The 14,452-nt window shown below is 38.9% G+C and overlaps 1 protein-coding gene across 2 annotated transcripts; it reads right to left on the minus strand.

Moving 5' to 3' along the window:
* Window positions 1-3,051: 3,051 nt before the first annotated feature.
* rad23ab (RAD23 homolog A, nucleotide excision repair protein b) lies at window positions 3,052-13,824 on the minus strand. Of its 2 annotated transcripts, none has more exons than XM_035176507.2 (10): window positions 13,593-13,824; window positions 11,232-11,313; window positions 10,773-10,852; window positions 9,518-9,963; window positions 8,560-8,606; window positions 7,064-7,191; window positions 6,869-6,983; window positions 6,062-6,243; window positions 5,476-5,622; window positions 3,052-5,051 (listed from the first exon to the last, which is right to left on the minus strand). In XM_035176507.2, the coding sequence occupies exons 1-10, from the start codon at window positions 13,659-13,661 to the stop codon at window positions 4,938-4,940; spliced, it is 1,410 nt and encodes a 469-aa protein (XP_035032398.1). In that variant the 5' UTR covers window positions 13,662-13,824; the 3' UTR covers window positions 3,052-4,937. The 2 variants fall into 2 exon arrangements, with proteins under 2 accessions (XP_035032398.1, XP_035032397.1); XM_035176506.2 differs by having other exon boundaries at window positions 6,062-6,246.
* Between the last annotated feature and the right edge of the window lie 628 nt (window positions 13,825-14,452).

Here is a 14,452-nt window from a genome sequence, read left to right on the forward strand (position 1 = left end):
GTAATGTAGTCTGATGTAGTGTAATGTAGTCTGATGTAGTCCGATGTAGTGTGATGTAGTCTGATGTAGTGTAATGTAGTCTGATGTAGTGTAATGTAGTCTGATGTAGTGTAATGTAGTCCAATGTAGTCTGATGTAGTCTGATGTAGTTTGATGTAGTCTAATGTAGTCTGATGTAGTTTATGTAGTCCAATGTAGTCTGATGTAGTGTAATGTAGTCTAATGTAGTCTGATGTAGTGTAATGTAGTCCAATGTAGTCTGATGTAGTGTAATGTAGTCCAATGTAGTCTGTTGTAGTGTAATGTAGTCCAATGTAGTCTGATGTAGTGTAATGTAGTCCAATGTAGTCTGATGTAGTGTAATGTAGTCCAATGTAGTCTGTTGTAGTGTAATGTAGTCCAATGTAGTCTGATGTAGTGTAATGTAGTCTATGCAATGTAGTCTGATGTAGTGTAATGTAGTCCAATGTAGTCTGATGTGGTTGATGTAATATGTAGTCTGATGTAGTCCAATGTAGTCTGATGTAGTGTAATGTAGTCCAATGTAGTCTGATGTAGTTTGATGTAGTCCAATGTAGTCTGATGTAGTGTAATGTAGTCCAATGTAGTCTGATGTAGTCCAATGTAGTCTGATGTAGTGTAATGTAGTCCAATGTAGTTTGATGTAGTCCAATGTAGTCTGATGTAGTCCGATGTAGTGTAATGTAGTCTGATGTAGTGTAATGTAGTCTGATGTAGTGTAATGTAGTCCGATGTAGTTTGATGTAGTGTAATGTAGTCTGGTGTAGTATAATGTAGTCCAATGTAGTCTGATGTAGTGTAATGTAGTCAATGTAGTCTGATGTAGTGTAATGTAGTCCAATGTAGTCTGATGTAGTGTAATGTAGTCCAATGTAGTCTGATGTAGTTTGATGTAATCCAATGTAGTCTGATGTAGTGTAATGTAGTCCAATGTAGTCTGATGTGTCAATGTAGTCTGATGTAATGTAGTAGTCCAATGTAGTCTGATGTAGTTTGATGTAGTCCAATGTAGTCTGATGTAGTGTAATGTAGTCCAATGTAGTCTGATGTAGTCCAATGTAGTCTGATGTAGTGTAATGTAGTCCAATGTAGTCTGATGTAGTTTGATGTAGTCCAATGTAGTCTGATGTAGTGTAATGTAGTCCAATGTAGTCTGATGTAGTCCAATGTAGTCTGATGTAGTGTAATGTAGTCCAATGTAGTCTGATGTAGTATTGAGTAATGTAGTAATGTAGTTTGATGTAGTGTAATGTAGTCCAATGTAGTCTGATGTAGTGTAATCATGTAGTCTGATGTAGTGTAATGTAGTCCAATGTAGTCTGATGTAGTCCGATGTAGTGTAATGTAGTCTGTTGTAGTGTAATGTAGTCCAATGTAGTTTGATGTAGTGTAATGTAGTCTGATGTAGTGTAATGTAGTCATAATGTAGTTGATGTAGTTTGATGTAGTCCAATGTAGTCTGATGTAGTGTAATGTAGTCCAATGTAGTCTGATGTAGTCCGATGTAGTGTAATGTAGTCTGATGTAGTGTAATGTAGTCTGATGTAGTGTAATGTAGTCCAATGTAGTCTGATGTAGTGTAATGTAGTCCAATGTAGTTTGATGTAGTGTAATGTAGTCCAATGTAGTCTGATGTAGTGTAATGTAGTCTGATGTAGTCTGATGTAGTGTAATGTAGTCTGATGTAGTGTAATGTAGTCTGATGTAGTCCAATGTAGTCTGATGTAGTGTAATGTAGTCCAATGTAGTTTGATGTAGTCCGATGTAGTGTAATGTAGTCTGATGTAGTGTAATGTAGTCTGATGTAGTGTAATGTAGTCCAATGTAGTCTGATGTAGTGTAATGTAGTCTGATGTGGTTGATGTATTCAATGTAGTCTGATGTAGTCCAATGTAGTCTGATGTAGTATGTAGTCCAATGTAGTCTGATGTAGTCTGATGTAGTGTAATGTAGTCCAATGTAGTCTGATGTAGTGTAATGTAGTCCAATGTAGTCTGATGTAGTCTGATGTAGTGTAATGTAGTCCAATGTAGTCTGATGTAGTGTAATGTAGTCCAATGTAGTCTGATGTAGTCCGATGTAGTGTAATGTAGTCTGATGTAGTGTAATGTAGTCCGATGTAGTTTGATGTAGTGTAATGTAGTCTGATGTAGTTTGATGTAGTGTAATGTAGTCTGATGTAGTTTGATGTAGTGTAATGTAGTCCAATGTAGTCTGATGTAGTGTAATGTAGTCAATGTAGTCTGATGTAGTGTAATAGTATGTTAGTCTGATGTAGTGTAATGTAGTCCAATGTAGTCTGATGTAATCCGATGTAGTGTAATGTAGTCTGATGTAGTGTAATGTAGTCTGATGTAGTTTGATGTAGTCCAATGTAGTCTGATGTAGTGTAATGTAGTCCAATGTAGTCTGATGTAGTCCGATGTAGTGTAATGTAGTCTGATGTAGTGTAATGTAGTCTGGTGTAGTGTAATGTAGTCTAATGTAGTCTGATGTAGTCAGACGTAGTGTAATGTAGTCTGATGTAGTGTAATGTAGTCTGATGTAGTTTGATGTAGTCCAATGTAGTCTGATGTAGTGTAATGTAGTCTAATGTAGTCTGATGTAGTGTAATGTAGTCTGATGTAGTGTAATGTAGTCTGATGTAGTGTAATGTAGTCTGATGTAGTCGATGTAGTGTAATGTAGTCTGATGTAGTGTAATGTAGTCTGATGTAGTGTAATGTAGTCTGATGTAGTCGATGTAGTGTAATGTAGTCTGATGTAGTGTAATGTAGTCTGATGTAGTCGATGTAGTGTAATGTAGTCTGATGTAGTGTAATGTAGTCTGATGTAGTGTAATGTAGTCTGATGTAGTGTAATGTAGTCCAATGTAGTCTGATGTAGTCTGATGTAGTTTGATGTAGTCCAATGTAGTCTGATGTAGTTTGATGTAGTCCAATGTAGTCTGATGTAGTTTGATGTAGTCCAATGTAGTCTGATGTAGTGTAATGTAGTTTGTTGCAACCGAATCATCCATGATAAGACATCATCGCTTTGTAAAAGCAATTTATTTTACACAATGGTGGAACAAAAGTTTATTTTCCCCCCAAATATTCAGCAAAACCTCAACCAGAGTATTTACGGCTGTAAGTACTTTTTTTTTAAATAATTTTCATAAAACCAAAAAGAAAAGAAAACAACAGATAAACTGAGATCAGAGCAACACGATACTGGTGGTTTCATCACCTCATGCAATCAACAACTCCTCACAAGCTAGAGCAGCATATTCCACATTCAAGTGCCTTCCCCCCACAGTTTACTTCCGGCTGCAGTCAGTTCCATTCAAACAAAATATAGAAAAGTAACAGGAGAAACAGCAAAGCACATGCTGAATGCTGAAAATATATCTTTTTTTGTGTGTTGGTTTTGGCTTCTAGCACTTATTCAGCTTCCTTTTAGACCATGTTTGAGGCAACGACTCATAAATTATCAATAATTCAAAGTTTGACAAAGGTCACAAATCCTACAATATTGAACTTTGAAATATGTGAAACACTGTATGGTAATGTCCAAGTCTACCAGTAAGGCATGTAGGAGCATTGGCTCAAAGTCTTACAGCTTTAAAATGCATAGAAAATGTGAAACAATCACAAAAGAACTTGATTGGCTGAACATAGGACGTGGACTATGCCTGTTCATTCCAGCTAAGAAATACTGAAAACAACCTTTCTCTAAAAATAAAAAACATGACAAATAAGTCATGCTTGCAAAGTAGAGTGGCACTTCATCAACAACCTTCAAATTCCTCCACGTTCAAACAACAGAACCAAAAAGTCCTCCAAAGTCAAACAGCATAAAAGACTAAATCAAGAGATCCACTTCTCCCACACAACACATCACTACTGCACACACGTTATCTTAAAAACAAGGCAGCGTTATTTACTGTGACTGTACCGCTTATTCTTTTTATGGTGTTAACTGCTCACTTACAGCAGATACATTCTACCTCCCTTTGAATGTCTAGATTTTTTGGCAGCCCATTTCTGCCAAAAAAAGCAACATCCCTACATAAGTTTGGAACAACTAAAATGACAACATAAAATATTACAAAAACTAAAAATTCTGAGCCCAATTATGGGAAATTAAAAATGATGATTGGTTAAATTTTTACAAAAAAATCCAAATTGATGTATGTATTATTTCATAATTCTTTTATTTTGCCAGCGGAAACAGGCAGTTTCAAATGCTCTACCAGCAAATATGGAACCACAGGAGCACACCTGGAGAACACATCTGTGCTGTTTGGACTTGTTTGGTTTGAGATGTTTTAAAAGATTTTTCTTTCCAAAGGACAAAAGAAGCTGAAGAAATGACCAGACCAGGCCTAAACTTTAATATAAAGCAGTGCTAGCTCTCAAAACAGTGAAGTCAACAGTTTGCATCACATTTTCACGTAAATCCAACATGGAAAGTTTCTGAACACGCATTAGTTTTTATCGTGTATACATTCACTACAAACACACTGTGCAGTATGTCTACTGTGTATGTATAGTAGTCTAACACATGTTGTGTGAGCTGACTGCAGTAGAAACACTCTCCATACAGTAAACGCCTGTGAAGGTGATGCATACTGTTGACATGTCTCCTCTCAGCTCAAGCGGCAGCAGTAATAATGTAGCAGCAGTGAGGTACAGCTCGGTGGGAGCTCCTTTGATGATCATCACAGCAGTATGGAGAGCAGGCAGCACAGCGAACTTTGAACAGCATATCGTTGTCGTTATCGTCAGCATCTTCATCAGACCACAGTCACAATGGCGTGAAAAAAAAGGTTGTCTTCCTCCCCACGTCCCTGTCCGTCTCCAGTGGATTTTGCATTGCACTGTCACCCACTCCCAAAACCCTCTGTCCAACGGTGATGTGTCAGGTGTTGTCTGCTTACTCATCGTCCCACGTTTGCTGGAGCAGAAAGTTAGCAGCCAGATTCTCATTCTTCTCACATGCGAAGTACGCCTGGATGACTAAGCCTTCAGGGAAGCCCAGCGCTTTTAACTGTAACACAACACACACATAGACGCTTGTTGACATAAGGCATTCCCCATAACCCTAACATCACAACTAAATTTCTAAATAAAGTCATATGCACATATGCATACTTTTAAACACATAACCATAAAAGATATATTGTGATGACTCCTCCCACTCTACTAGTGGCTTTTGTGGAGATTTTTCCCCAGCCAACAGGGATTTTGTGTTTGACTTCTGACTCAGCCTTTTCTTATTAGATAAATAAATTAACTGTTTGGTCTCCCTCAGTTTTGTCTTGAATTTGAGCCGGTTCATGACACTATCGTAGGTTCAACTAACCATAATTGTAAGTACATTTACCAAATTTTTATAATAGCAATTTTGTGAAATTATCTAGACAACAAGACATCTGGATGCAGGTTAATGTCAGTGTGAGTGGTGAACTGACCCTCTCAATGGCCTCCTTCTCCTGTGGGGTGACCTGGATGTAGTTTGTCTGTGGAGACCCCTGGGCCTCGGCGCCCTCGTCTCCCGTGTCTCCGCCTCGAGGCTCATTCAGCATCTGTACAAAACGCTCCTGGTGCTGTGTGATTTGCTGCAAGTGATGCATTCAGTCAGGACGAGCACTACCATATATATATATGGTACACATTCCCAGCCCTTAATGAATATCTCACAGAACAGATGATTATGGTTACAGAACAACCACCAATTCAAACAGAATATAAAAAAGGTAAAAACAATGATTCATCAAAGCAAAGCCACCATTTCTCAAATATTATTTTGTTAAAAGTGTACTCAGATCTCTTTTAATAAACACAAATTATTCAGTACTATACACGCATGTTTTTCTTGTACAAGTAAGTGCAGTAGTTCATTAGAAAGTAGCTTAGGTAAAACAAGTCCTTGCAATCTTTAAATGTTGAAACTTTCCCTTGATCAGCATTAATGAAACATCTTTGCAACAAGCAAACAGACAAATGTGGATCGTGGTAGAAAGTAGTGCTGGTTTGGCAAGTGTGCTGGTTTGGTACCTGCAGCAGCTGTGGGTTGTCTCTGCCCAGCTGCTGCAGCAGGGCTGGCAAGAGAGCTGGGTTCTGCTGGATGATCTGTCTCATCTGCTGGAACTGTGGTTGATTCCTTAGGAACTCCAGAGGGTTTGCCGTGGCGACAGAACCTCCACCAGCAGGGGGAGGCTGACTGCTAGACACTGGCCCTGCTGGGGAGAGCATGAACTGCTTACTGTTGATGTGTGACAGAAAACATTTTGTGGGAGACAGTTTAAAGACAAAATTACCAGATGGGAACCCTTGATTATGGATAGTTCAGTGAGTTCAACCAGAATAAATCAAATTAATGCTAAAATCAAACTAAAATCCATAGAGCAGTCCTACTCATTATTTGCAACATCATCCCCGATGGGTCCAACTGTAGACCTCCCTTGTGGAGACCCAATATCTGGGAAACAATGGGAACAGCATACATTCTTTAAAGGTGACGTGCCTATTTCCCCATAAAACCGAGCTTAATACCATTGTCAGTTCATGCTAGTTGTAACTTTCTTACTTAATGAGAAATTAGCTGTAGCATCATGTCAGGGACCAAAACTGGATCACTTTTTGGAACCATCTGATTTACATTTACTGTCATAATGTAGAGAACCCCCACACACACACACACACACACACACACACACACACACACACACACACACACGTCGCGTGTTAGAAGCTTCACCCCCTACATTTGCATTCATACATACACCTTCTCCGGAGAGACTCCGGAGGATCTCAGAGGTTCAGTGCATGTCTGAAAGCAGCTTAATAAACATGTGCTCTTACTGTTAGAGGTTGCTGGGGGTTGCTGCGGTGCCTCTGTGGCAGGGTTTGGGGGGTTTGGAGCACTGTGTCTAACTGGCTCTTGAGGTGGCAGATCACTGGCCTCTGCTGGAATACCCTACAGTACATAAACATTTATTATACAACCGAGAAAACAGGGGCAGGCAGGGCAAGGAGGAGAGCTGGTTAAATCCTTACCATCAGTAGGTACTCCACTGCTCTGTCTGGGTTGTTGTAACTGGCTCTGAGTGCATTAACTACCTGCTCCCGCTCATAACCCATAGACATGATCTCTGACACCAGGTTCTCATAGGCCGGACCTGTCACTATGGAAACAACAACAGAGGAAGGATGCTGCATGAAGTGATGGGGAATAGACATACATGTCTTAGACGTGACTGGCTAATAACAGTAGTTATGTAAAATGCACCCACACCCCATTTTATAGCGTATATCTGATTTGTACCATGAAAGCAGTGAGACAGAAAACACCTGGGATATTTGATCCTGAAGAAAACTGACAACTGACTGACAACTGACTCCCTGACTGCTATTACTGTGTTGCATGAAAGTTTCCCACAGACTCTTCCATTTCAACAAAAGCTTGTTTCATTTGCATTTCTTTGCCACGGCTTGGCTAAAACTGCCTTTGCCACATGGCTGATGATGTCATTGAACCACTGCTGTGGGCGGGGAGAGGTTTGAACTGATCAAACACAGGCTCTATCCCATAACTCACAAGGGACATGTGGAGTATTCGGTGCCAAAAGATCATGACAGTGGGAACATTTCCACCTATGATCTACCAGTACAGTTTACAAACTGTATTTGTCTGAAGTGGATATTTTCAACCATCCTTTATTCTACATTATCATATATTCAAACAATGATTAGCTACATGTTTCACTACTGTCATAACAGACTGGTTTTTATTGTAAGGTTCCGTGTCTGCTGTGCACTCATGAACTGGTAAATATTAATAAAATAAAAAGTCTGTGTTGAGGCATAAATGTAATAGTCAAGATAATGCTGGAAATCATTGTGTTTTCTTACACTTTTTAATGTAATGCTTTTCCGATTATATTTCTTGATAAATGTTAAATTTATTAGTAATATAATTTAAAAACCATTGTAAATATCCATGAAATCCCTATCAATTATGTCACTGAAATATTCAAACATATGCATTACAGTGTTCTGACAACAACAGCTGGATGAGGCTACACTGGAAATGCTGTGTGAAGCTCAGCACCAGCAGTTTTTAAATGAAAACCTTCAGTTCAAAGGTTCACAGGCAAATCCTCATCAATTACAAATGGGCCCATTCAAATGTTTACATAATATTGTATATCTGTACATTGGATGTGAATGATCAGAACATCCACAACTACTTCCTTTTTTTAACTTTATTGTCATTGTTGGGCTTTTGCAATAACATCTATTAGGTATCCTGATGACTGTAAATATGTGTAATTCCCAGCTGTGTTCAAACTGTCCAGTTTTCATCTGTACAAAGCAAACAAGTGAAAAAAGGGAGGAAAAAGGTCGACAGAGAATCATTGGGATGTTATCTATCTGAGAACAATGGGAAACTATCAACCAAGCACTGGTTAAGACCAAATGGAAGAAACTAAATCTAACCAGCATAACAGTATTATTTCATTTTTGATGTAGATAAGTAAAATGACTATTACCCAGTATTGATGCTGCTTCTTCAAGGAGTCCCAGTTCATCAACAAGGCTAAGAGAAAAGAACAAAGACAAAAGAGTGGATCAATGTTCCAGAGCACAAACTGTTACAGTAACAATCAGTTTTAACAGAGAAACAAGACAAAAAGACAAAAGCTATGGGCAACATTTAGGCCCAGTTGTGCTGTAACTGCATGTTAATATTTGCTTATAAGAGGTCATTCAATGAGATCTTCCTCACTTTATTGGAAGGAAAATGAGAAATCATCATGTCCATATCCACACTAAAAGAAAAATGGTTCTTTCTTGTCACTAGGTAAAAGTCTTATAAGGTTACATTAGCTGGCTAAAATTGCTTATCCTTTGAGGATAGTGACATTGGGTGAGGGGCTTATCTAACCCTGGACAGGTTGCAAGTGTATTATGGGGCCATCATTGCCATTCAGAAATAAACTCCAAAGAATTTCCATACAATTGGGTCCCAACTTTCTCTGGAGTTTGTTTCAATTGTGAACAACGCAGCAGGATATTCTACGGTCAGAGGCATTCACAACAACACAGAAATATCACCATTACTTCCCTTAACGTCTTTAGCTGTGTTTTCTACATGAGTGGCAACACTTTTTGATCCTGAGATATTCATATTATTTCAGATTTTCCTCAGTTTTGTGTCTGTCGCGTGATAGAAGCATCATCAACAAACACTCTTGCAGTGAATCCTTAGGGGATCCCATGCTGTGTTCTTATATCAGCTAACCCCTGCATCACCAGGCCACCCTCTTATAAGGTTGTTTTATAAACAAGCGATAGTAGCATACTTAAACCACAGGAAGAAGAAATATTTTAACTGGTAAATGGTGACGTGCTGAGAGTCAAATTACATGTTTACATGTTTAATAAGGTTTCTTGTACAAAGGTAGTCAATTAAACTCTCAGTGTACATGAACATATGTTTCCTCACACCTTGAAGCCGAAGAGCGCATTGGTGCCGTGATGGATGGTTCATTCTCAGGGTTTTCCCTTGGATTGTCTTCTAGCTGCGTAGCAGGAGTGGTGGGGTCTGCAGTGGCCAAGGCTGTTTGATCCGTTTCAGAGGCTGAAGCCAGGGCAGAGGCTGGAGTGACAGCTGGAGCCAAGTCAGGAGCTAAGTCTGGGGTTACATTTGAGTCCAGAGCTGCTGATGCTTCAGCAGGAGTCGATTCTGTGTTTTCTGGGACTGGGGATGAAGATGGGGATTCAGGAGGAGGCACTGCCTGTGGGGCAGGTGTGGGCACAGACACTGTGTGTGTCGGTGTGGAGGGTGCTTGTGCAGGACCAGAGGCCGGTGCTGAGGTTGAGGGCGGTGCTGAGGCTGCAGCTGGTTGAGAAGTTGGCTGAGGAGCTTTTTGTGGAGGAAGGTTTGGTTTAGGCTGAAAAGACATTTGAGAATTTATCATTAGAGTAGTGGGGATATAATGACCAAACAGGAAGCTACACAACAGCCTATTATGTTTATAATCAAGTAGTAATTTCAATATCAGTTCAATTTTATTTGTATAGGCCCAAATCATAACATACATTATCTCAAGGCACTGTGCATGTTACGGTTGAGATCATAAAATTATAGAGAAACACAACAGTTCCCACAATAAACAAGCAATAATGCAACTGTGGAGAGAAAAAACTCAATGTGGCCGTCCATCTGCCTCGACCGGTTGGGGTGAACAGAGAAAAAAATGGGGAAAATAGGAGAGGTGGATGGAAAAGAGGGGAGAAAGGAGAGAGGGGGGAGACCAGGAACTGTAACCAGGGGTTAAAGGTGGATGTTTTGATGACACCCGGAAGTTCTCTGTAGCCGTAGAAAGTTTGTAAATAAACGCACACTGAGAGGTGCAGCAAATGAGAAATCTCCTGACTACTTCATCAACGTTTTACACAATAAATTCATAGGTCGTTAACTTCCTTTTTAACCAGAAAACAACCATAAGGAATCTCACTTAATTTAACAAATAAAGATGATGAAAATACAGGATAGCACATGAGCACAACTCAATGCCATTCTTCTGGTAAATTGTTCATATTCAAAGCCTACCAGGAAGGGGTTACTACCACCAGTTGCTGAACAGCAACCATAACAAAAAATGTAAAGTGACTTGAAATGACTAACCCAATGACAAAAACTCAAAGCAGCTGAGTTTGACTTGAATTTCTAATAAACCATCTGAGTAGAGACACTGACCTTGGTAACCATGACCACCACAAAGTTTTTCTCATCGATTTTGTACTCTTTCAACGGGATGTCATCATTCAAGATTTTGCCTGTGACATTCAAGCAGAAACAGTGAATGAAAAACGATTGATGACACGACATTCATGAATATGAATCTGTACAGAATCAAAACAAGACTTGTCATAGTTACACAAAAGAGCAACTTTTAGTACTGGGCCTTCTGAAGCACTTTTGAAGTGTATACTATTTCAATACATATGTTACTGCATACTGTATATGGTGCAGTTTAAGTGCTGCTTTGAATTCACAGTAAGATGCAACATACTCCTGCTTGTCACTTAAAAACAAACCTTGGACTAATAATAACAACCTAGTCAGGATGATGAGTCATCTCACTGCTGTTTTAGTGAATATGATATTTCAATGCATTTGTCTGACTCTGTACAAGTCATCATCTGTCTCACTCACCTGCATAGATGAGTTTCTGTCCTGCAGCAGGAAATGCATCTTTCCCTCTGTCCTCCTCTATTTTCACCTTCAGAGTTTTCACCTTAAAAACATCAGCAGATAAAACATTGACGTAAACAAATAACCATTGTGGATAATTTGAAATACCTTGGCATAATTTTGCATTCTCATTTAACATTTAAAAAACATGTCAACAAAGTAGTAAAAACTGTTAAATTTGGATTATCTAATTTTAGGATTATGAGACTGTATATTTGCTACAGGCAGCCAAATTACACAAGCATGGGATGATACTTTCTCATTTTAATTATTGTATGACCTGCTGGTCTCAAACTGGAGTTACTACCTTAAGACCAGTTGAATCACTTTATAAACAAACACTGAAAGTCCTGGATAAAAAGCCTAATAGTGACCATCATTGTAACATTATTGTCAAGTATAATTTATTCAGTATGGAAAGCTTCCAACAATATACAGATTTATGCCTGATGTTTAAAATTCTTTCGTGTTTACATTACAACTAAGAATAAAGACTGAGGGTTAACAAGGTCAGTAACCTTTACACAGTAAATTCTGTGTTTTCAGTGAGAGCCTCAAAAATCTGGAAAAGACTCCCTATAGTTATCAGAAACTGTACGAATTACGACACTTTTAAAATCAAATAGAAATATTATTTAAAATATAAGCAAATCTGTACATAAGTAATGCTCCCAAGTGGATTATTTCCCTTGATAACTTGATGTCTCTCAGATAATATGTATGCTAATATTGCAGTATAATTTTATTTATATGTTCTGAGCAAGAATATTAGTATAATGCGTTTTTTTCTTTTCTCTTTCTTTCTCCTGTTATTAACCACACTCATTTACTGTCTGATATGTGCTAAATTGTGTTTCATGTGATACCTTGTAATGTACTCCTACTGTCCTCCTGCTCAGGGACTACAGGTGCAAATTAGCTTTTACAGCTAACCCTGGCATATTTACATGGTTGAAATATTGATGTTGATCAATGTTCATTGTCCCTGATTAAAAAAAAAAAAAAAATCAATGAAACAGTTACAGAAACTGTTTAGGTGTTACACTGTGCCACTTTAAATGCATGAACATTTATATAAACATGTTGTGTTTTACCTTCGCCAAGGAGGTTAGGTTTTCACTTCTGTTGTTTGTTTGTCTGTCTGTCTGTCTGTCTGTCTCGTCAGATTGTTTGTCTGCAGGATTATGCAAAAACTACTGAACAGATATCTGTTCAGTATGCCCCATGTCCCCTCCCTCCATGGGCCAAGCATGAACTTGTATGGATCAGGACAAATGGGGCAGATCCAAGATTGGGTGTTTTTTGACCTTTTTACTAATTTCCCAAGGAATACTAAAAGAATCATGGTGAAAAAAACAAGCATATTTGCAGATATCTGATATCCATTAGTGTGTGCAATATAGTGTGTCATGATTTAATTTAAGGAGACTATTAGGCCTTGGTGAAGGTATGAGCTCTACCGGGCACTGACATTTAAGTCAATTTTTTCTGTGTGTGTGTGTCCCTTTTTTAAAACAACTTGCAAACTTGTAGTTATATAGACCAAATATAAATAATTCTATATTTATTATTATATGTGACTAAATATAATTTGTTATATAAACCGGATATGAATTATTCTATATTACTTACTATATGATAAGAACATATTTTTTGTTATGGACCAAATATAATAATCCTATATTACTTACTATATGATATGGACATATTATTAGTAATATAAATCAAATATATTTCTGACTGTATGATTATTAAATATTATTGGCTAAACAGAGCTAATATAAAAAGGTGGAAATTATTGCACCGTCATTCATGGTGAGACATAAAACAAGTCAAACATCAAGTTAAACGTAAAGTAAAGACGTTTCCGGTCCTTGTTTTCAAAATAAATCCCCAGCATACCTCTCATATGCAGTATAAAGTAAGTAGTACACTTTGGGTGGAATACAGACAGTAAAATATACTGAATTAATTTGTATTATTAAGCTCAATAACATGACCCTACAGTGTTACTTTCACAGAAAGAGTGACATGCTTGAATTCACTAAAAGACGCTGCGCCTTTACTTTGAAGGGAGAGCAGCTGAGTCTCGGTGTGACACTGGTCTACATCACCCCACATGAACTCAGTCAGTGAAAGATCCGACATGTCTGTTTATGTTGAGGTGACGACAATGTTTCAAACACGCACATATCGTCCTCCTGCTTCACACAGAGCTGAGCAGCCGGTCCTGCGGCCATGTTTGAGCGTAACGTCACTGAACGCCACCGTGTGAATGGCAGCTCCCGGCCTGTTTACTTCAGCCCGTTAACTTCTACTCACCGTCACCTCTGCCTCTATCTCTATCTTGAACGTCTGCTGCTGGAGGGTCTTCAGTGTTATCGTCAGCATGGTTCCGGAGCGGCGGCGGCGGCCACAGTTCGCTGCTGTCGGGTCAAGTCCTCGGGCTCAGCGGCTGCTTCCCTCCCTGTTTACCTGCTGTGATGAGCGCGAGCCTCCTGAACACTCTGTGACTCAGCTGTCTGCTGTCAGTGCAGCGGAGGGAGCGCGCTGGCCACGAGCGCCACCTACTGCTGGAGGTAAGGCATAACACTGTGCCGCATTCAAGTGCTGTCGGAAAATATTCTACAGTCAACAGTGCTACAGTATTATGTCCTCTCATTGCTCATCTTCAGGTTTTTTCCCCTGTGGCAGTTCCAAAGCTGATACAGCTTCAACAACCAGAATAAAAAACGCAAGCCTGATGTGTGATTTGACGTAAATTTTAAATACATTTTGAGTATTGGTCAAAATGTGTGAAGCATCATGTGTGAATGTCATGAATGAAAGTTGACATCAAATGCATCTCAGACTTAAACTTAGATCAGGTATTTCCAAAGCTATGGTGGCCGAGAGAGCTCAGCGCACTGCAAATTAGGAAAACAACTTCATCAATTTGATGACACATACTCTGCAAAACGTCACCACACATACAAATACAGAAACGCACTGCAAATACCAAAAACAGCCCCGGAAATGTTTCCCAAAAAAGTGATGTACATGGCTGTGGTTCAATGGTTTGTGCAGTTATTGAAGTCTGCTACTCGTCAGTGGCGATGGAACTTTTATCCTTTTAAAAATAGTGATGTGGTTATACACAAAGAAACTCTGCTATCACATTGGTACTAAACATATATAGTTTT

This window comes from Hippoglossus stenolepis, chromosome 14, assembly GCF_022539355.2.
Source record: "Hippoglossus stenolepis isolate QCI-W04-F060 chromosome 14, HSTE1.2, whole genome shotgun sequence".
In the NCBI taxonomy this organism is placed as follows: domain Eukaryota; kingdom Metazoa; phylum Chordata; class Actinopteri; order Pleuronectiformes; family Pleuronectidae; genus Hippoglossus; species Hippoglossus stenolepis.

Coding starts and splice junctions, on each gene's coding strand:
- rad23ab (XM_035176506.2), bottom strand. CDS start 13,661: ATGCTGACGATAACACTGAAGACCCTCCAGCAGCAGACGTTCAAGATA. Junction 10,853..11,231: donor ACAGAAACTCATCTATGCAG/GTGAGTGAGACA, acceptor TGAATGTCACAG/GCAAAATCTTGAATGATGAC. Junction 6,984..7,063: donor CAGTGGAGTACCTACTGATG/GTAAGGATTTAA, acceptor TATGTACTGTAG/GGTATTCCAGCAGAGGCCAG.